This window comes from Geotrypetes seraphini, chromosome 2 (genome assembly GCF_902459505.1).
Source record: "Geotrypetes seraphini chromosome 2, aGeoSer1.1, whole genome shotgun sequence".
Lineage (NCBI taxonomy): Eukaryota > Metazoa > Chordata > Amphibia > Gymnophiona > Dermophiidae > Geotrypetes > Geotrypetes seraphini.
In genome coordinates this window covers 526,467,710-526,489,153 of record NC_047085.1, presented here as the reverse complement: position 1 = coordinate 526,489,153, position 21,444 = coordinate 526,467,710, and the positions used below count along the sequence as shown (strand labels likewise).

Here is a 21,444-nt window from a genome sequence, read left to right as displayed (position 1 = left end):
GAAAGCAGTGCATGCAAATAGATCTCATGCATATTCATTGGGGAAATCCTGAAAACCCGACTGGATTGCGGCCCTCAAGGAGGGACTTTGAGACCCCTGTGCAACTCTCAGTTTGAAGCCTCTCTGATGATCATGGACTAATGAACTAACTAAGATCCAGTTTTGGATAAAAGTAATCACAATGACTGTAATGTGTGTGTGAAAGTTGTGAAGTGAGTGTGAGTTGATGGGGATTAGGGTCACTGACTAAATTATTCTAAAGTATTGATAAGTTGTACTGTAATGAAAGATAATATTCAAACTGAATTAAAATCATACTTGTTTGTATTAAATATTTAATAGCTGGTTCTAAGAATTTGCATTATTTTCTGATGAGAGATGTTCTGTGTTCATTCCACGTTTGTTTGAACTCTGTCTCCATTTTCTTCTCCACCTTAACGAGGGGGGTGCTGGCTTTTCCTATTTCACCTACTTTTACTTAATACTTCCATCATCACATCAATGTGTCTGACCTAAATTTCATAATTAATTTTTTTTTGGGGGGGGGAGGAGGAGAAGGGATCTGAAGTAAAAACGACACAAAACAATAGATATTTCACTGCAAAAGAGTACTGAGCAGTTATGAAATCTCTTTTCATAAAAGGGAACTTGGCCAACCAAATTTATGATGATATGTCAGTTCCATTAAGGGATAAGTGGCCTTCCTACTCTTAGAACAGGACATTGGAGCATGGAAGACGAAGAACATTCTCAAGTAACCACAAAGATGGATGATCAAAGAATAATATCCACTTAAAAGATAGCAGAGACCCTGGAGATATCCCGAAAATGAGTAGACTATATTATTCATGAAACTTTAGACCTGAGAAAGCTGTCAGTCAAATGCGTTCCCAAATGCCTCAATGCTGACCAAAAGCAGGAACAGTGGTCGCCACACAATCCATTTTGGACCAATTTCGTTAGGATCCTGTGGAATTTTTTAACCGTCTCATAACTATGGATGAAACTTGGAGATATTATATATGTATCTCATCCATAGTTACGAGATGGTTCAAAAAATCCCACAGGATCCCACCAAAATCAGTATATATATGATCCAGAGACAAAAGAACAAAGAATGAAGACACAGGCTCAGATTCTGTATAGGATGCCTGGTCTCAGAAGCCTCATTGCTCCCTGCTGCGATAAGTTTAGCATCTACAGCTGCAGCCGCCAGCCCTCCTCCCCCCTGAACGAATGCAGCAGGAGGGATGCCCAGTCCCTCCTTCCTGGAATACCCCCTCACCCCCCTCAAATGAAAGCAGCAGGAGGGATGCCCAATCCCTCCTGCTGGACCCCCCTCCATAGATAACATGGCCCCCCCACCCCCCACTAGAACCCCTCCTAACCCCCTCCCCAGACCACCCCCTAACCTGTTACGATAACCAGATGGATGGGTCTTCCCTCCGTCCGTCAGGCTTACCTGCATCGGAATGAGGTGGACCTAAGGACTGATTGGTCCGGGGGGAGGGGATTGGCAGCCCTTAAACTTATCACGGCAGGGAGATCCCTTCCTGTGATAAGCTCAGCGGCTATATCTACTTAAAATTTAGGCCAGCAGTTTGCTGGCCTACATTGTACGCGTCTCCCACTGGCCTAGGGAGATGCGCACAACTACTTAGGTTCGCCTAAGGCTACTTATTTATTTATTCAATTTTTTAGCACGTCCTCCCAAAGGAGCCCAGAATGGGTTACAAAGTACATCCATAATAATCCAGACAGAACAGAGATGACATAATTTACATAAATTACAATATAGACATGACAATAAAACATATGAACTAAGTAGCATCTGGTGAGATTAGGTGGCGTAGGTGGCATTTCTGGGTGAATGACTTTAATGACTTCTGGACCAAACCACACCTGCACCTAGCTTAAACGGACTTGGGTGCCTCCCTAGGCTCCCAGAGGTATCTCCAATGTAGGTGGCCTGCCTCGGGAGCTTTGAAACGCGGGATGCAGCTCTTCATGCATCCCGCGCCTCATCCAGAAGCCTTCCCTCCGACGTTGCAACGTGGTTCAGTACACGCATAGGAGCAGCCGTCCGAGGCTTTGTGCACACTGCGGCAGTGAGGAGGAGGGTACACACCCCATCAGAGCAGCTAAGGCGCATAGGGCAGCAATTAGGGTGTGATTCAAAAGGGGGACCTTATTCAAGCACCGACTCTTTTGAGTCCACTTTGTCACTTTGCTAAATCCTGGTTTAAAAAGCAAGAAGTGGACACAAAATTGCCCCGTTGATGTATACAGAAATCTGCTGAAGGCTCTTTTGGAAATGACTATCACTTCTGTCTCTTCTTTGCCAATTACCACCCCACCCCCTTTCACCTGTAGCAGCAATGAGCTTTTCCCAGAAAAATCTAGAGTGGGAGAGGTGCAGAGTGACTCATTCCTGTTGGAATTTGCAGATGGTGCCTTGCCCCATGGCTCCTTTTAGCCATGAGCTGCCTTAGGAGTCTCTTCCTGTGACCTCTGGCATTGCATTTGCACGCACTGGGAGCCGACCAAAAGATAAAACAACCACCAGAGGGAGGCACCTAGTTGAGGCACAGAAGGGAGGGAGAGGGAGCACAAACTTCAGACAAATGATAGGAGAAAGCCATAGAATGGAAGGAGAGAAAGTGAGGGAAAGAGATGCTGAGGTAAGGAAGGGCATAGAAAGAGAGAATTGGGTGTCTGAGAGAGGGAAAGAGAGATGGTGCACATGAGAAGATGAAGAAAGAGGAGAATTGTTGGGCAGAGAGAGATAATTATTGGACAAGGTGGAGGGATAGGAGTGAGGTAGAGCTGCATGGGGAAGAGAAAGATGTCAGACCACAGAAAGGAAAGGAGAGAGAGATGTCAGAGGGAGAGGAGAGAGATTCTAGGCTATAGGAAGGAGAGGAGAAAGATGCCAAACCATATGAGGGGGGGAAGGGGGAAGACAGAGATGTCTGACCATAGGAGAGGGAGGAGATGGTGCACAGCAATGGGTGCAGCAAGAAAGAGATAAAAAGAAATGCTTCTTATGGATAGATGGAAATAGAGGAGAAGAAAGAAGGAGAAGATGTATACGTGGATAGATGGGAAGGAAAGACATAGAAAAGTAGATAGATTTTGAGAAGAAAACAGAAAAATGGAAGATAGTTGAATGTTAAAAATTAATGTTACAGATGGATGTATGGCAGAAAGTGAAGGAGAGAAAAACAGCAAATGGATAAGGTGGCCCTGGATACACAGTTAAGAGCACAGACAAAAGGAAGTACAGCCAGAGACTGGGAAAAGATGGGATGAAAAACAAAAATCACCAGACAACAAAGGTAGGGGAAATGATTTTATTTTCAATTTAGTGAATGAATTGTGTTGGTTTTGAGAATTTACATCTGCTGTCTATATTTTGCACTGTTCAGGAAGAAATGAATTTGTTTCTATTTCTCTGCATGCAGAGTCTTGCATCTTAGGGTGTCGCTTGTATATATTAGTACTTTTAGTTTGTAGTCCCGTATTTGCATAGGGGTTATCTGTGTTCTGGTAGGAATGAATGTTGAGAAGCATATGTACAGTGTGCTTTGTGTAGTTTAATTTTGTGGTTAACCATTATATGTTGTTAATAAGATTACATTGTGTATATATATGAAAAATGAATGGAAAAAATGGTGTTACAATTAGTACTATTATGGGGCGGAGTCTGGGGCGAAGATTGGGTGGGGTATGGCTCGCGATTTAGCATGTGTTTTAGATTTCGGCCCCTTAATGTTTGACACTAGAGAGTTTGACACTAGAGAATGACACGGGGACCATTTACCACGCATCCGCAGGAATGGAGACATTTGCAACTGGCTTACCACAGGAATGGGGACAAGACCTTTCACTGCCCCCCGGGAATGGGGATAAGACCTTTTACTGCCACAAGACAATGGTGAAAAGTTTTACTCCTATGGTAAAAAAAATTGCACCCGTTTCAGACTCAGCATCTTCTCTCCAGCTCCTCTTGGGCCTATTTTACCTTCAGGAGCCAGCCATGCCACGATGAAGACAGAAGGAACCTAAAATCAAAGCCCGAGACCAATGTGATTTGAAGAATAAAATTACCAGACCACAAAAAGAAAAAAAATAAATTTATTTTAAATTTTGTGATTAGAATATTTCAGATTTGAAATATGTATCCTGCTAGAGCTGGTATTAGACATAACTGGAGTCCCAAAGCCCAGGCTGTGCTTCTTTAGCTTCCAGCTGGCTTAGGGCTCTCTCTCTGACCAGGGGGCAGTTGACCTAGTTGCTCTCCCCTAACACTATTCCCGTCATGTGTGACTGAAATATTCTGTTAGCTTGATTTTTCTATGTTGCATTCTGTAGTAATTTGGTTTGTTCAGTTTTCACAATAGTGAAGGGGATATTTGTGAAAGGGAGGGGAGACAGGGGTTTTGTTGATCCCGGCTCTGTATTATTTGTGTTTATAAAATTACAATTGTCAGAGGAGAAGCTTCGGCCAACACACACGCGACCGCAGGGTAGCACAGGCAAGCTTCGCCGGCATCAGTTTCTTTTCTAAAGCGCCGCAAAGGTAAGGGGGAGGGAGGGAGATAGATTTGGCCGGAGGGAGGAAAGGGGCCGCGCGCGATCAGTGACTGCGCGCCATCCATCCCTTAAGTTTCTTTATGCCGTGAAGGTAAGGGGGAGGAAGGAGATTCTCGGGCCGCTGAAGGGTGGTGAGGTGGCGAGAGGGAAGGGTGGATGGTGGTCCGGTGATGGGCAGTGACGGGGACAGATTTTTTCCCCGTGTCATTCTCTATTTGACACCCCTGATCTACCCCATATATTGCATATCAACCCAAAGAAAGAAACATCCTGCACTTCTTATCTTCAAAATGGGTAAAAACACATTCCAATTTTTATCCACAAAATATCTCTTACTGCCTCTTTCACAAAGCCGTGCCAGCGGCTGCCACGCGGCAACAGCCCCGAAGCCCTTTAAATCTCTATGGGCTTCGGGGCCACTAGCGTGGCTTTGTAAAAGAGACACTTAGGTTTCTAATACCCGCCAAAGACTTCAATGTTCACAACTATTTTTCAGTGTCTCTTAGAGAAGGTGGATTTCTTCTTTGGTCGGAATTACTCAAGTATCCTAAAAGTAACCAAGGAGAAAGACCTCGGGGCTATTCCAGCATCCGCTTCACCAGTCCCAGCTCTTGAATCATTTGTTCTTCCCCCCAACCTCCCTTTTTCGACACTTTGGGCTTCTTTTACAAAGCCGCGCTAGTGGCCCCGAAGCCCAGAGAGGTTTAAAAAGCTTCGGGACTGTTTTAAATTAATTGTGTCTAAAACATTTCTGTCCAATATCAAACTCCAATCACACTAAAGACGTGTAAAGCTGCCCTTAATTATCCCATAGGATTCCAGCGCTGTCCAGATTCTCGCAGTTGGTTAGTTTTAGGATAGTCGAGGAATTCCGATCAAAAAGAAATTCACCTTCTCTAAGGGACATCAAATTCTTATAACCACCTTTGGTGGGTATTAGAAAACGAGGATAAAAATTGGAGAGTGTTTCACCCATTTTGAAGATAAGAAGTGCTTCTTTCTTTTTCCTTCTGTTCTTTACAGCTCTCAGGACTTCGGCGGCAGGGAGAACGATTTTCCATAGTGCAGCTCCCCCTCCAATGCCTCGAGTCCTGTGCTTAACCCTCTGCCTCCTCCTCTCTACCCAGACAGCAACCAAATCCTGCCCCTTTCTCCTGGCACTGCTACACACACCCGGCGTGCACCGCAACCAGGGAGCAGCCATTGCAAAGGGGAAACTCCTCTCCAGGGCAAAGAAACAGAGAGGGAGACATGGCTGCAGGAGGCTGTGTTCAGGTAGGAGACTGACCGGCTCCAGAAAAAAGGAAGACGGATTGAGACGTCCGGGTTTTACTTCTATTGACAGCAACGGAAGAAGGACAAATTGAGGCATTTCACTGACCCCCAATTGCAGCCCAGAGAGAGACGGGGGAAGGAGCGCTATGACTGCAGAAGGCTGTGTTCAGGTAAAAGACCCTTCATGCTCCTTATCCTGGAGGTACAGGAGGCCAGCGTGATTCCACCCTCCCCTCCCTCTGCTAGTCCTAGGATAGTTTCAAGCTGCATCTGCTGAATCACTTTCAGTTAGACCTTAAAGCAGTGGTTCTCAAGCCTCTTCTGGGGAGGTTTTCAGGATATCTCATGAGAGAAATTTGCATTTAATGGAAGTGACAGATATGCAAATCTGCCTTATCCATATTCACTAGGGAAACCCCCAGGACAGGACTGGAAACCACTGCCTTAAAGTATCAAGATGCCTTATAAGGAGCTTTTACCAACTTCTTTAAGACTGGAAACTGATCATTTTTTAAATTTTTTTTGACATTTTAAAGTAGTTGGCTGCTTCTGATAAGATGCATTATTTTAGTTAGACAATTCCCAGAAGTGTTTCTGTTTTATTAGAACTTGTTAAACCACTTCAGCATATGACAAATCTAAGCGGTTTACAATACATAGAAATACAGAAACATGAACACAAGAACAAAAGCAACGCCTCCGCTGGGTCAGACCCGAGGTCCATCGTGCCCAGCAGTCCGCTCACGCGGTGGCCCAACAGGTCCAGGACCTGTGCAGTAATTTTCTATCTATACCCCTCTATCCCCTTTTCCAGCAGGAAATTGTCCAGTCCTTTCTTAAACCCCTGTACCATATTCTGCCCTATTACGCTCTCTGAAGCGCATTCCAGGTGTCCACCACCACATGACGGCAGATAAAGGCCAAATGGCCCATCCAGTCGGCCCACCCACAGAAACCATTATCTCTTTCTTTCTCCGAGAGATCCCACGTGCCTAATAGAAACATAGAAACATGATAGCAGATAAAGGCCAAATGGCCCATCCAGTCTGCCCATCCGCAGTAACCATTATCTCTTTCTCTCTCCAAGAGATCCCATGTGCCTAATAGAAACATAAAAACATGACAGCAGATAAAGGCCAAATGGCCCATCCAGTCTGCCCATCCGAAGTAACCATTATCTCTTTCTCTCTCTCAGAGATCCCATGTGCCTAATAGAAACATAGAAACATGACGGCTGATAAAGGCCAAATGGCCCATCCAGTCTGCCCATCCGCAATAACCATTATCTCTTTCTCTCTCTCAGAGATCCCATGTGCCTAATAGAAACATAGAAACATGACGGTAGATAAAGGCCAAATGGCCCATCCAGTCTGCCCATCCACAGTAACCATTATCTCTTTCTCTTAGAAATCCCACTTGCCTAATAGAAACATAAAAACAAAACGGCAGACTGGTCTGCCATCCTATTATATCTAGGTTCATTATGGGATAGTCCATTAGTGGAATCCCCAAGGGGGGTGTTATTTGGTAAAGCTGCTGCTTGTGGGGTATATGGACAAGGTAGATGCATTTTATTTCAAAAGGCATGCATGATTGGTCACAAATGTATTTTGCAATATTGGTTACAGAAAGATCCTACTAATTTTTGGCATTGGAAAAACCAACTCCATCGTTTAATTTTATTTGAAGTTAGGGAGGTTTGTAAGTTTCCTAGACGTACATATTTCTTTTTGAAAATTTGGGACCCATATATTCAAAATCTTTCCTCTAGAGCACAAAGTATGATTATTAATATTTTACATTGAAGCTTTGGAAACATTCATAGCATCACAATACCTGGTAATATGAGAACTGCGGGATACAGTGGTAAGATGGTATAGGTCATATAGAAATATGTATGTAAATATCATAATTTATGATAATTTGATCAATTACTTCAATACAATGTTAATAGGAGGGGGAAGGGGGAGGGGGAGGGGAGTGGGGGAGTAGGGGTGTTCATATGGGTCATATGGAAATATATTTTGGAGGAATGATAGATAGATGTATGAAAATATCATAATTGTAAATCTTTTTGAAATGAAAATCTATTTGAATTATATTATATTTATTTATTTCCTTCAATAAAATGTTAAAAATTAAAATCAATAAACCATAAACCATAAACCATAAAATCAATAAACCATTTGGGGAGTGGGAGCAGCAGCAATGGGACACTGGAGGGGTCTTTCCCCATCCTTTCCTTTCCCCCTTATCTTTCTTGGACACTTCAAAAGTAGTCAGTGTCACCGTAGAGGCCAAGCACTGGACTTTTGGGGGAGGGAGGGGAGATGTTGAACCTCTGGGTGGAAGGGAGAAGTTGATTAAAGAGAAGCAAAAGTAGGTTGTAGGCTACCCAGGGGATGAGAATTAGATGGTGGAAATGTTGGACAGTTAGAAAGGGAACTGCACTAAGGGGGCTGGAGGATATAGGTCTTGAGTTGCCTTTGGGAGTGTGGGAAGGAAGGAGAAGGGGAGATTCTGGATCATAGGGGAGGGAGATAGAAAAATAAAACTGACTGGGATTAGAGGGGAAAGGGAGAAAAAGCACAGTAACTTACCATAACAGGTGTTATCCAGGGACAGCAGGCAGATATTCTCACAAATGGGCGACGTCACCGATGGAGCCCGGTACGGACACTTGAAAAGTGCATCACCACTTTAAGTCTTTAGAAAGTTCACGATAGACCGCACCGCGCATGCGCGAGTGCCTTCCTGCCTCACACAGGACGCACGTCTCCTCAGTTAAGATAAGCCAGCTAAGAAGCCAACCAGGGGAGGTAGGAGGGTTGTGAGAATAGCTGGCTGCTGTCCCTGGATAACACCTGTTACGGTAAGTAACTGTGCTTTATCCCAGGACAAGCAGGCAGCCTATTCTCACACATGGGTGACCTCCAAGCTAACTAGATTGGGATGGTGGGAGAGTTGGCCTTTAAGAAAATTAATTTTGTAATATCGATTGGTCGAAATGCCCATCCTGTCTAGAGAAAGACTCCAGACATTAATGCGAGGTGAATGTATAAACTGAAGACCAGGTGGCAGCTTTACAGATCTAAGGAAAGCTACAGAAGCTGCCATAGCTCAGACTTTGTGAGCTGTGACACGACTCTCCAGGTGCATTCCAGTCTGAGCATAGCAGAACGATATACAGGCAGCTACCCAGTTGGAAATCGTTCGCTTGGAAACAGGATGCCCCAGCTTGTTAGGATCCAATGAGACAAAAAGTTGAGGAGATGTTCTATGTTCTCCAGCATGAGAATGAGGCTTAGGGGAAAAAACTGGGAGAACAATCGACTGATTGAGATGAAACTCAGTGACCACTTTTGGTAGAATCTTAGGGATGCGTACGTAGAACCACTTTATCATGGTGGAAAACTGTGAAGGGTGGCTTCATCAACTTGGAAAAAAACTACATTAAGGTCCCAGACTACAGGAGGAGGTTTGAGAGGTGGTTTCACATTGAAAAGTCCTTTCATGAATCTGGAGACCAAAGGATGAGCAGTAAGAGGTTTTCCCTCTACTGTAATAGCACTGAGATGGACTCTGATAGATGTAGATTTGAGTCCAGAGTCAGACAGATGGAGAAGATAATCCAACACGAAGTCCGTTGACAAGAAAGTAGGTTTGTGATGATGAAGAAGAAACCAGGAAGAAAATTGAGTCCACTTTTGTTGATAACATTTTTGAGTGGCAGGTTTCCTGGCGGCATCAATAATATTACATACAGGCTGAAAGAGAGGTAAGTCAGATGAATTCAGGCCGAGAGAAACCAAGCTGTCAGATGTAATGAATGCAGGTTGGACTGTAGAAGAGATCCCTGATGCTGCCTAAGTAGAGTAGGAAAAATTTGCAATGAACTGGCTCCCTGGAGCTGAGTTGAAGTAGAAGGGAGAACCAATGTTGCCTGGGCCACCGAGAAGCAATGAGAATCATTGTGGCTGAGTCTCGTTTGAGTTTGAACAGAGTTTTGAGTATGAGAGGAGTGGGCGGAAATGCAAAGAGAAACATGTTCATCCAGTCCAGGAGAAAGGCATCCACTTCCGACGATGAGGAGAATATAGTCTGGAGCAAAACTGGGGCAGCTTGTGATTGTGGGAAGCTGCAAATAAATTCACTTGTGGAGTGCCCCATTGAGCAAAGATAAGAGGAAGAGCTGCAAAGTTGAGTCCATACGTGAGGCTGAAGAATTCTGCTGAGGTTGTCTGCTAGGGAATTCTTCTCCCCTTGAACATAGACAGCCTTTAAAGAAAAGATTGCAAGCTGTTGCCCAAAGCCAGATTTTCTGTGTTTCCTGGCATAGGAGAAGAGAGCCCATACCTCCTTGCTTGTTTATGTAGTACATTGTTACTTGGTTGTCTGATGAAGGAGGAGGACTTGAGGGCCCAGAAGATGTTGAAAAGCTTTGAGAGCATAATACATTACTCTGAGTTCTAGGAAATTGATGTGAAACTTTCTAGTGGTGTCACATACACTGTGGAAGCCATGTGGCCGAGGAGAACCATCATGTGTCTCGCAGATATGGTCTGAACAGAGACCATCTGTTGACAGAGGCTGAAGAGAGCATGAAATCTATCTGGAGGGAGAAATGCTCTCATGAGAACAGTATCCAGAATAGCCCTAATGAATTGAAGGCATTGAGATGGAATGAGGTTGGATTTGGGGAAATTGACTTTGAATCCCAAAGCTTGAAGAAAGGCGATGGTCTGAGATGTTGCCAGAGATATATCCTGAGTCTTAGAAGCTTTGATCAACCAGTCGTCCAGGTAAGGAAAGATTAAGAACATAAGAATTGCCGCTGCTGGGTCAGACCAGTGGTCCATTGTGCAGACACTACAATAAGGCACTTCGTGAAGACTCTGGGAGAAGATGCCAGGCCGAAGGGAAGGACTTTGTACTGATAATGACGCTGATTCACTTGGAAGTGGAGATATTTTCGGGAAGTGCAATGAGTTGGAATATGAGTATAGGCTTCCATGAACTCCAGAGAGCATAGCCAATCGTTCTGATCTAGCAGAGGATAAAGCAAAGCAAGGGAGAGCATTCAGAATTTCTTCTTGATGAGAAATTTGTTGAGATCTCAGATCTAGAATGGGTCGCAGTCCTTCCGTCTTTTTGGGAATCAAGAAGTAACGGGGGTAGAATCCATGCCATGCCAAGAGTCTCATAGCTATCAACATAGCTGCTGCAAGTGAAGTGAGCTCAAAGGTGTCGAATGTGGTGTGGACCATATATTTCCACAGTTGGAAAGCAGAAGCAATAAGTTGTTGAAAAGCTGAAGACTTGCGTGATGGAATGTACTTCTGAAAAGCTGAAAATTTTTATATCAGGTGTTTCAAATAAAATGAAAAATGAAGATTATAATTTCCAGCTCGGATGGCCAACATGGCATTTTGATAGAGGCATTTATCAAATATGTCCATCGCCCTACCTTCTCTGCCAGGAGGGACAGAGGCATAGACACTAGCTCCTGTAGATTTCTTTAAGGTGGATTCCACCACTAAAGATTCATGAAGGAGTTGAGGCTTTGTAAAGCCTGGGAGAGGAACCACTCTATACAGGGAGTCCAACTTTTTAGGAGCCACGGGAACAGAGAGAGGCATCTCCAAATTCTTATAGAAAGTCTCTCTCAAGATGTCATGTAGCGGAAATTTTAGCAGATTCTTAGGTGGCTGGTCATAATCTAAGACCTCCAGAAACTGCTTAGAATATTTAGAGTTTGCTTCCAGAGGGATGGAAAGCTCTTCAGACATTTGGCACAAAAATTTGGAAAAAGAAGACCGCTCCAAAGTAGGACCTTGTGGAGATCTTTGAGGTGAGGCTGAAGCTGAAGAATTCTCATTCTCATAAGAGAGTTGTTCCTGTTCTGAGTCCCCAAACAAATCAGAGTCACAAATGGAAAGGGGACAGTGTCGAAGACTCGGTTCAAAAGGCTTTTTACCTTCCCGCTGTTGAAACGCATTTTCTTAGCTCTGCGGAAACTAAGAACATAAGAAGTTGCCCCCGCTGAGTCAGACCAGAGGTCCATCTTGCTCAGCGGTCCGCTCCCGCGGCGGCCCATCAGGCCTAGTGCCTGAACAGTGGTCCCTGATTAATTTTGTAACTTACCTCTAATCTACCTCTACTCTTATCTGTACCCCTCAATTCCTTTGTCTTCCAAGTACCTATCCAAAGCTTCTTTGAACCCCTGTAGCGTGCTCCTGTTTATCACATCCTCTGGTAGCGCGTTCCATGTATCCACCACCCTCTGTGTGAAAAAGAACTTCCTGGCGTTTGTTCTAAACCTCTCCCCTTTCAATTTCTCTGAGTGCCCCCTTGTACTTATTGATCCCCTTAATTTGAAAAATCTGTCCCTGTCTATTTTTTCTAAGTCTCCGCTTTTCCAGGGAGAAAAGCCCTAGTTTTTTCAGTCTGTCAGTATATGAGAGGTCCTCCATGCCCTTTATTAGCTTAGTTGCTCTTCTCTGGACCCTCTCAAGTACCTCCATGTCCTTCTTGAGGTACGGCGACCAGAACTGAACACAGTACTCCAGGTGCGGGCGCACCATAGCACGATACAGTGGCAGGATGACTTCCTTTGTCCTGGTCGTGATACCCTTCTTAATGATACCCAACTGAAGGACTGCACGCCTACGTCGGGCGGGAAGGCACTCACGCATGCGCAGTGTGGTCTGATCGCGAACTTTTTAAAACTTAAAGTTGCAATTCATTTTTCAAGTGTCCATCGGTGATGTCACTCATGTGTGAGAATATGCTGCCTGCTTGTCCTGGGATAAAAAGGAGATAAGACAGAGACTGGGGAAGAGCCTTCATCTGGCCTTTGGGTGGGAATGAGGTGGGGGCACATGGCTGAAGGTTTGCCAGGGCATCAGACAGCTTTGGGCCAACCCTGGGAAGCTACAAGCAGTTTTTGGTAGTGTAGGAGACATGGAATTGGCTGAGCATGTTTCTGGTGTGTCTTTCAGATGCCAGTGACGTTCGATGACGTTGCTATCTACTTCTCCCAGGAGGAATGGGAAGAATTAAATGAACAGCAGAGGGAGCTGTACCAGGAGGTGATGAGAGAGAATCTGGAGCTCCTAACGTCTTTGGGTAAGATGTCCTTGGTCTCTCCTTACAGAGACCTGCAGGGGGATCAAGGCTTCTGAGCACATTCCCCAGCAGGTGTGCCTGTGAGGTGAGAAACTCAACACACCGAGCAGGACCCCCCATGATGATGCAGTAGGTGAAATGGATTCTAACTTTCAGACTGGACCCAGGCAAAGCATAGTAACATAGTAGATGATGGCAGATAAAGACCCAAATGGTCTATCCAGTCTGCCCAACCTGATTCAATCTAAAAATTTGTTGGGGTTTTTCCCCCCCACTTCCTCTTAGCTATTTCCATGATGAAGCTGGGATTAGAACTCCAAATGGATTCACTCAGCATCTGGGCTCAAACAGGTAGAAACTTAGACTTGAAGCACCGTTAATTGTTAGAAATTTCATTTGGGGGGTTTTGATTTTTTTGCACGTATCTGCTGTTGCACGATTGTGAGGCCAGCGTGTGCTTGTGTTATAAAACCCTGCCTTCCAAGAAGCTGTAAATGCTTGTAGGTTCATTTTGCCAACAATTTTTACATGTTTTGTGATATTATTTAAAGTGACATGGCCTTCAACATTCCATGCTACCGATCCCAGCTTCCCCCATGTCCTCCAGGAACTTGTCCAAACGTTTTTTAAATCCAGACACACCATTTGCTGTTACCACATCCTCTGGCAATGAGTTCCAGAGCTTAGCTATTCTTTGAGCAAAAAAATATTTCCTCCTATTTGTTTTATAGGAATTTACAAGCTTTTCCATTTCAAAAGACTGCGTACTCCTGTGATGAGAAAAAAATGCTGTCAAATCTCGCATACATTACTGTATTCTCTTACTTAGGGTTACCAGATGTCTGGATTTTTTCAGACATGTCCTCGTTTTAGAGGGCTGTCCAGGTGTCCAGACAGTTTCCTGGACTGGAGGGAGTTTGTCCGGGTTTTGGACTCACTCTTTCCAGTCCAGCCGGGGTAATGTGTCCTCTTTTTTTTAGTTTACAAATATGCTTAAGTGGTAGCTCCACCCAGGTCAGTTTGTAGTGCAGCACTGGGAGATATTTGCATCTTGGGGTATCCTGGGAGTGTAACACGGTAGGCAGAGATGGACGAGGAGTGGAATTACGAATGTTATAGAGCATGAGTGGGAAGTATGGATTTATGGAAAATGATGCGAGCTGGGAAGATGAATTGATGGAGTACAAATAGCTGTGCTGGGGTGGGTTTGAAATGTATCACAGTGAGGAACAGGGTGGATTTGTAGATGGGCGAGTTTGAAGTGCAGACTGGTAGGAGGTGAGTTGGGAATTGGAGGATGGAATAACTGGGCTTGAAGTGTAGATTGGACACTGTTTACTTGAATATTTTGGGAGATCTTTGATGAAGCTCTGCAGGACAACCAAATCATGCTTCGCCAATCCGTCCTCCATATTTGGGCATGAGAGTTGGTGGGGGACAGTTCATAGTGCACCAGTTGAAGTATAGCTTAGATGGATACGATTTTCTTGCAGGTGTAGTTGTATGAGTTTCAGTTTGGGGATAGGGTATGCTGATTTGGGGTTCAGTTTAGGTTAGTGGTTCCCAACCTTGTCCTAGAGAACCAGCAGCTAGTTGGGTTTTTGGGGTAGCCTTAATGAATACCGTGACCAGGTAAGACCTGGACTGGATTAGCCAGAGTCCTGATCTGGGTCATCCAAGCCTCAGCCAAGTGGTTGAATAAGGCATGGAGGGTAGCGGGGTGTCTGCATCAAACAAAAAAAAGATCCAGCAACAGTGTTTAGTGAGAATTATTATGACTTTATTTTCTGGCTTATACCTTGGTGAAAGGAAAAAAATAAAAAAAACTTGCCCTGGCGGCTAAACAGCTTGATAGCACAACCAGGCTCCACAGTTGTACAATTTTCAATCTGGCATTTTCCACCAAACATGTGCTTTTAACAGGCTATGCTCTGCCAGTCCTTATTACAAAAACAAAGACCAAACTTTCAGTATCAAAGTCCTGGAACCAGCTGGGACTGCTCAGCCCGGTTCTTTCACAATACTTCTATGTTTGTGCAATTTCAGGATACAATTATTCCAACTCTTCTGTTAACTTTAATTTAATCAGAAGCAGGGATTCTACACTTTTCTGTTATTAGGGTTTGTGAGGCAATTCTACCTTTCCAGAAACAGCATATGATTTCTCCAAGCTTTTACTCAAAAACATGGCTTCAGGCAAACAGGATTCTACAGGTTCCATTTCATAATCACTTATATACATTTCTTTTGGCATTTCTACCTCCAAAACAGTGTGACCTTCAGAAGAAGGCTGACAAGATTCAGACCTGAGATTTTCTCCCTGTTTCCTGTGGGAAATGCTGGTCTCTGGCATCTGACCCCTGGATTGCACCGGTCTGCCTCTTTCTAAGGGTTCAGGCAGGCTGAAGGTTGGTGGTTGCCTCTGGCCTAGAGACCACACCCTTTTCTCTAGCCTTGTGCTGATTTTCTCTAGAAACACCTGTGGTTTTCTGGTGCTTTGCTAATGAGCCTGGACAGCTTCCCTGTTGACTAGCCCTGCCCCCAACAGAGCTGATTGCAGGAGCTAATTCCTTTGTGGGTTTTGCTAACACCGGCCTAGTGCATGCTGGTACTTGTAGCTCTTTGCCTTTAGCATTCCCTACAATAGAACTACGCAAGTATAATCGGGTCACTTTTGGGCTGCCTTTCACTGGGGATTACATAGTAATATAGTAGATGACGGCAGATAAAGACCCGAATGGTCCATCCAGTCTGCCCAACCTGATTCAATTTAAAAAATTTTTTTTTTTTTTTTTTTCTTCTTAGCTATTTCTGGGCGAGAATCCAAAGCTTTACCCGGTGCTGTGCTTGGGTTCCAACTGCCGAAATCTCTGTTAAGACTTACTCCAGCCCATCTACACCCTCCCAGCCATTGAAGCCCTCCCCTGCCCATCCTCCACCAAACGGCCATACACAGACACAGACCGTACAAGTCTGCCCAGTAACTGGCCTAGTTCAATATTTAATATTATTTTCTGATTCTAAATCTTCTGTGTTCATCCCACGCTTCTTTGAACTCAGTCACAGTTTTACTCTCCACCACCTCTCTCGGGAGCGCATTCCAGGCATCCACCACCCTCTCCGTAAAGTAGAATTTCCTAACATTGCCCCTGAATCTACCACCCTTCAACCTTCACCCTTCTACCACCCTTCAACCTTTACCATTTTCCTTTCTCTGGAAAAGATTTTGTTCTACGTTAATACCCTTCAAGTATTTGAACGTCTGAATCATATCTCCCCTGTCTCTTCTTTCCTCTAGGGTATACATATTCAGGGCTTCCAGTCTCTCCTCATACGTCTTCTGGTGCAAGCCTCCTATCATTTTCGTCGCCCTCCTCTGGACCCCCTCAAGTCTTCTTACGTCTTTCGCCAGATACGGTCTCTAAAACTGAACACAATACTCCAAGTGGGGCCTCATCAATGACCTGTACAGGGGCATCAACACCTTCTTCCTTCTACTGACTACGCCTCTCTTTATACAGCCCAGAATCCTTCTGGCAGCAGCCACTGCCTTGTCACACTGTTTTTTCGCCTTTAGATCTTCGGACACTATCACCCCAAGGTCCCTCTCCCCGTCCATGCATATCAGCTTCTCTCCTCCCAGCATATACGGTTCCTTCCTATTATTAATCCCCAAATGCATTACTCTGCATTTCTTTGCATTGAATTTTAGTTGCCAGGCATTAGACCATTCCTCTAACTTTTGCAGATCCTTTTTCATATTTTCCACTCCCTCTTCGGTGTCTACTCTGTTACAAATCTTGGTATCATCTGCAAAAAGGCACACTTTTCCTTCTAACCCTTCAGCAATGTCACTTACATACATATTGAACAGGATTGGCCCCAGCACCGAACCCTGAGGGACTCCACTAGTCACCTTTCCTTCCTTCGAGCGACTTCCATTAACCACCACCCTCTGGCGTCTGTCCGACAGCCAGTTTCTGACCCAGTTCACCACTTTGGGTCCTAACTTCAGCCCTTCAAGTTTGTTCAACAGCCTCCTATGAGGAACTGTATCAAAGGCTTTGCTGAAATCCAAGTAAATTACATCTAGCATATGTCCTCGATCTAGCTCTCTGGTCATCCAATCAAAAAATTCAATCAGGTTCGTTTGGCACGATTTACCTTTTGTAAAGCCATGTTGCCTCGGATCCTGTAACCCATTAGATTCAAGGAAATACACTATCCTTTCTTTCAGCAACACTTCCATTATTTTTCCAACAACTGAAGTGAGGCTCACCGGCTTGTAGTTTCCTGCTTCATCCCTGTGACCACTTTTATGAATAGGGACCACATCCGCTCTCCTCCAATCCCCAGGAATCACTCCCGTCTCCAGAGATTTGTTGAACAAGTCTTTAATACATAAGAACATAAGAACATAAGCAATGCTTCTGCCGGGTCAGACCCGAGGTCCATCGCGCCCAGCAGTCTGCTCACGCGGCGGCCCAACAGGTCCAGGACCTGTGCAGTAATCCTCTATCTATACCCCTCTATCCCCTTTTCCAACAGGAAATTGTCCAATCCTTTCTTAAACCCCAGTACCGTACTCTGCCCTATTACGTCTTCTGGAAGCGCATTCCAGGTGTCCACCACCCGCTGAGTAAAGAAAAACTTCCTAGCATTTGTTTTGAATCTATCCCCTTCCAATTTTTCCGAATGCCCTCTTGTTCTTTTATGTTTTGAAAATTTGAAGAATCTATCTCTCTCTACTTTCTCTATGCCCTTCATGATCTTGTAGGTTTCTATCATGTCTCCTCTGAGTCTCCGCTTTTCCAGGGAGAAGAGCTCCAGCCTCTCCAATCTTTCAGTGTATGAAAGGTTTTCCATGCCCTTAATCATTCGTGTCGCTCTCCTCTGCACTCTCTCAAGTATTGCCATATCCTTCTTAAGGTGCGGTGACCAATACTGAACACAGTGCTCCAGGTGTGGGCGCACCATTGCCCGATACATCGGCAGGATGACTTCTTTTGTTCTGGTCGTAATACCATTTTTAATAATACCCAACATTCTGTTTGCCTTCTTCGCGGCTGCTGCGCATTGCGCCGTTGACTTCATTGTTGTATCCACCAGTACACCCAAATCTCTTTCAAGGTTACTTCCCTCTAATACTAATCCCCCATTTGGTAGCTGAACATCGGGTTCTTTCTCCCTATATGCATGACCTTGTATTTCCCTACATTGAATTTCATCTGCCATTTATTCGCCCACTCCTCCAGTTTGTTTAGGTCCCTTTGTAGGTCCTCACACTCTTCCGTAGTTCTAACCCTTCTACAGAGTTTAGTGTCGTCCGCAAATTTTATAACTTCACAATTCGTCCCCGTTTCCAGGTCATTTATAAATATATTGAACAGCAGCGGTCCAAGTACAGACCCCTGCGGAACTCCGCTCGTGACTTTCCTCCAGCCCAAGTAGTGACCCTTCACTCCAACCCTCTGTCTCCTGCCTGCCAACCAGTGTTTGATCCATCTGTGTACGTCCCCTTCCACCCCGTGGTTCCACAGCTTCCTAAGTAGCCGCTCATGGGGTACCTTGTCAAAGGCCTTTTGGAAGTCAAGGTAAATGATGTCTACAGGTTCCCCTTTGTCCAACTGGCTGTTTACCCCCTCAAAGAAGTGCAGTAAGTTTGTTTGGCATGATCTTCCCTTGCAGAAGGACTCGCCAGAACCTCTCTGAGCTCCCTTAGTATCCTGGGATGGATCCCGTCTGGTCCCATTGCTTTGTCCACCTTCAGTTTTTCAAGTTTCTCATAAACACCCTCCTCCGTGAACGGCGCATAATCTACTCCATTTTCTCGTGTAACTTTGCCAGACAATCTCGGTCCTTCTCCAGGATTTTCTTCTGTGAACACAGAACAGAAGTATTTGTTTAGCACATTTGCTTTCTCCTCATCACTCTCCACATATTTGTTCCCAGCATCTTTCAGCCTAGCAATTCCATTTTTTATCTTCCTCCTTTCACTAATATATCTGAAAAAAATTTAATCTCCCTTTTTTACATTTTTAGCCATTTGTTCTTCCGCCTGTGCCTTCGCGAAACGTATCTCTCTCTTGGCTTCTTTCAGTTTCACCCTGTAGTCTTTTCTGCTCTCCTCTTCTTGGGTTTTTTTATATTTCATGAACGCCAACTCTTTCGCCTTTATTTTCTCAGCCACTAGGTTGGAGAACCATATCGGCTTCCTTTTTCTCTTGTTTTTATTGATTTTCTTCACATAAAGGTCCGTAGCCATTTTTATCGCTCCTTTCAGCTTAGACCACTGTCTTTCCACTTCTCTTATGTCCTCCCATCCTAACAGCTCTTTCTTCAGGTACTTTCCCATTGCATTAAAGTCCGTATGTTTGAAATCTAGGACTGCAGGTTAGTTTCCCTAACCTGCCTGCTTTTAGGAGCAGGTTTAGGGACAGTTTTAGAGCACTGCAGGGTTTCTTCTAGCCTGACAGGACTCTCCCTGTCAAAATACGTAAGAGAGAGATTTGCATATAATGGAGGTGACATGCATGCAAATCTGTCCCTTGCATATTCATTAGGGCTATCCTGAAAATCTGACTGGCTGGTGGTCCTCCAGGATAGGGTTAGGTGTAAGTGTGGTATATTCCAGGGTTGGTTTGGACAACTGATGGTAGGAATCGCAGCAGCTTCTTTCTCTGTCTCTGTACTTGTGGTATCTCTGTCTGTTGTGTGGGTGTCTCTCTCACTCTGTGTAACAATCCCCACCCACAGGCTATTTGTGTTTCTGCTGTAGTGAAAGGTTGCTATGGAAACCAACTGCATAACATGTACTGAGGGGTTGCTATGGAAACCAACTCAATAACATGTACAAATATAGCCTGTTGCCTGGAGACCAGGGAGAGGAAAGTGTGGGGGGATGGAGTAACTGTCACAGGACGGACAGTGGCAGGGCCAGGAAAGACAGCCTACAGGGATTACTAACACATGAGAGGCGGTGAGAGGCCTAGAGAGACAGCTGTCATTCATTACGGTCACAGGAGAGACGGAATTACTATTAGAAGACAGACACTGCGAGGGAGACAACCATCATGGAGGACTTTCACAGGAGAGAGAGCAGTGAGGGCCAGGGAGATAGCTATTAGAGATTACTATCACAATAGTGGTTAGGAGAGTCACCCAGAATAGATTGCTTCCACAGAAGAGACAGTGAGGAACTAGGAAAGAGAATCACCAGGAACATAGCAGATGACAAGAGGAGCCATCTATCATGACAAACGAGACGAGCACAGAAAGAGATCTGGTTGTCAGTGATGAAAGCCACTGGAGATTTAGGATGAGGAAAGAGAAGGGATGACAGATGACCATCAACTACAACATAACACATCCAAAGAAAAGGTTTTCTCTCATCATGTACATTGTGCAAGCGAGACCCGATGTCCTGATTGATAACACTTCACTCGTATAAAGCTGGGTAGTCTTCAGGAAACATTTTCACATAGCTAAAGACTCATATTCACCAACATAAAAGCACTGAAATTTATCGCTAAAGCTGTGGGAACAACTTTTTTCCTCAGGCCTGGTTAATTATGGAAACCATAGATATATTTTTGGAGACCCTCTCCCATTTAGAATCTTTTTGAGAAACCTGTTCTTCAAGGAAGTAATTCTTAGTTGTGATGTTTGAGTTAACATAATGGCCAGTTTGCCTGTTTCATTCTGAGCGAGTGCGTGATGGTGAGTCCCAAAATGTGGACCATATGCTAAAATTTTTCTTTATATGTATAAATTTTTAAAAGAAAATGTACACTTGTTTGTTTGTATTGCTAAATGAAGACAACAAAAAAAGAAAGAAATTTACCTCTAAAAATGTATTCACCAACATTAAATGCTTTGAAATTTATCGTTACGGAGCCTTGTTTTAATCTACCGTAGACACAAATGCACCTGGTCTCAAGTGAGAAAAAGGAGGAGCTAGGAAGTAAAGAAGACATTTTCTGGGAGACTTGGATGAGGAAGGTGATGAAATATGTAATGATGCTCCTCCTTTTTTAACGAGTTGCCTAGGAGTCCGCACAGTTCTCCTATACAAGTGTTTCTGAAAGGATTCTGCTCTTCTGTCAGACCTTCCCTGGGCTTGGGGTCCTACAGATCTAGAGCAATGGCTTACGCCTACTACTTATGGGGAATTCAGGAAACGCCTAAAAACATATCTTTTCCTGAAATATCTAGGCAACTGACCCGTACAACTCTTTCTCCTCAATAACTGATTCCTTGAGCTGTTAATCACTAGCTTTCACCCTGTTAAGTTCAATCTATTTGTACCATCTTTTAATCTTTGTGAACCGCATAGAACTTCACGGTCCTGCGGTATATAAACTGTTATTATTATTATTACAGACAACCACCCTCCCAAAGCTTCTCATCTCCTGAGAATAGTTTGCTTCCTGAGGCACGTTCTGC

General features: G+C 44.3%; 2 protein-coding genes across 8 annotated transcripts in view; one reads left to right on the top strand and one right to left on the bottom strand.

The window, feature by feature from the left end:
- Positions 1-15,412, bottom strand: part of LOC117354768 (zinc finger protein OZF-like) — a 265,018-nt gene extending 249,606 nt beyond the window's left edge. For 2 of the 3 annotated variants that reach the window (XR_004538246.1, XM_033932723.1), the window contains exon 1: positions 15,306-15,412. The gene's annotated coding sequence lies outside the window, so the exon portion shown is untranslated. The remainder of the gene's footprint in view (positions 1-15,305) is intronic. The other variant, XR_004538245.1, reaches the window with a different exon arrangement.
- Positions 5,783-21,444, top strand: part of LOC117354765 (gastrula zinc finger protein XlCGF52.1-like) — a 36,714-nt gene continuing 21,052 nt past the window's right edge. For all 5 annotated transcript variants that reach the window (XM_033932720.1, XM_033932718.1, XM_033932719.1 and 2 more), the window contains exons 1-2: positions 5,783-6,041; positions 12,873-12,999. In XM_033932720.1, coding sequence (XP_033788611.1) covers positions 6,018-6,041; positions 12,873-12,999 — 151 coding nt within the window. In that variant the 5' untranslated portion in view covers positions 5,783-6,017. The remainder of the gene's footprint in view (positions 6,042-12,872; positions 13,000-21,444) is intronic.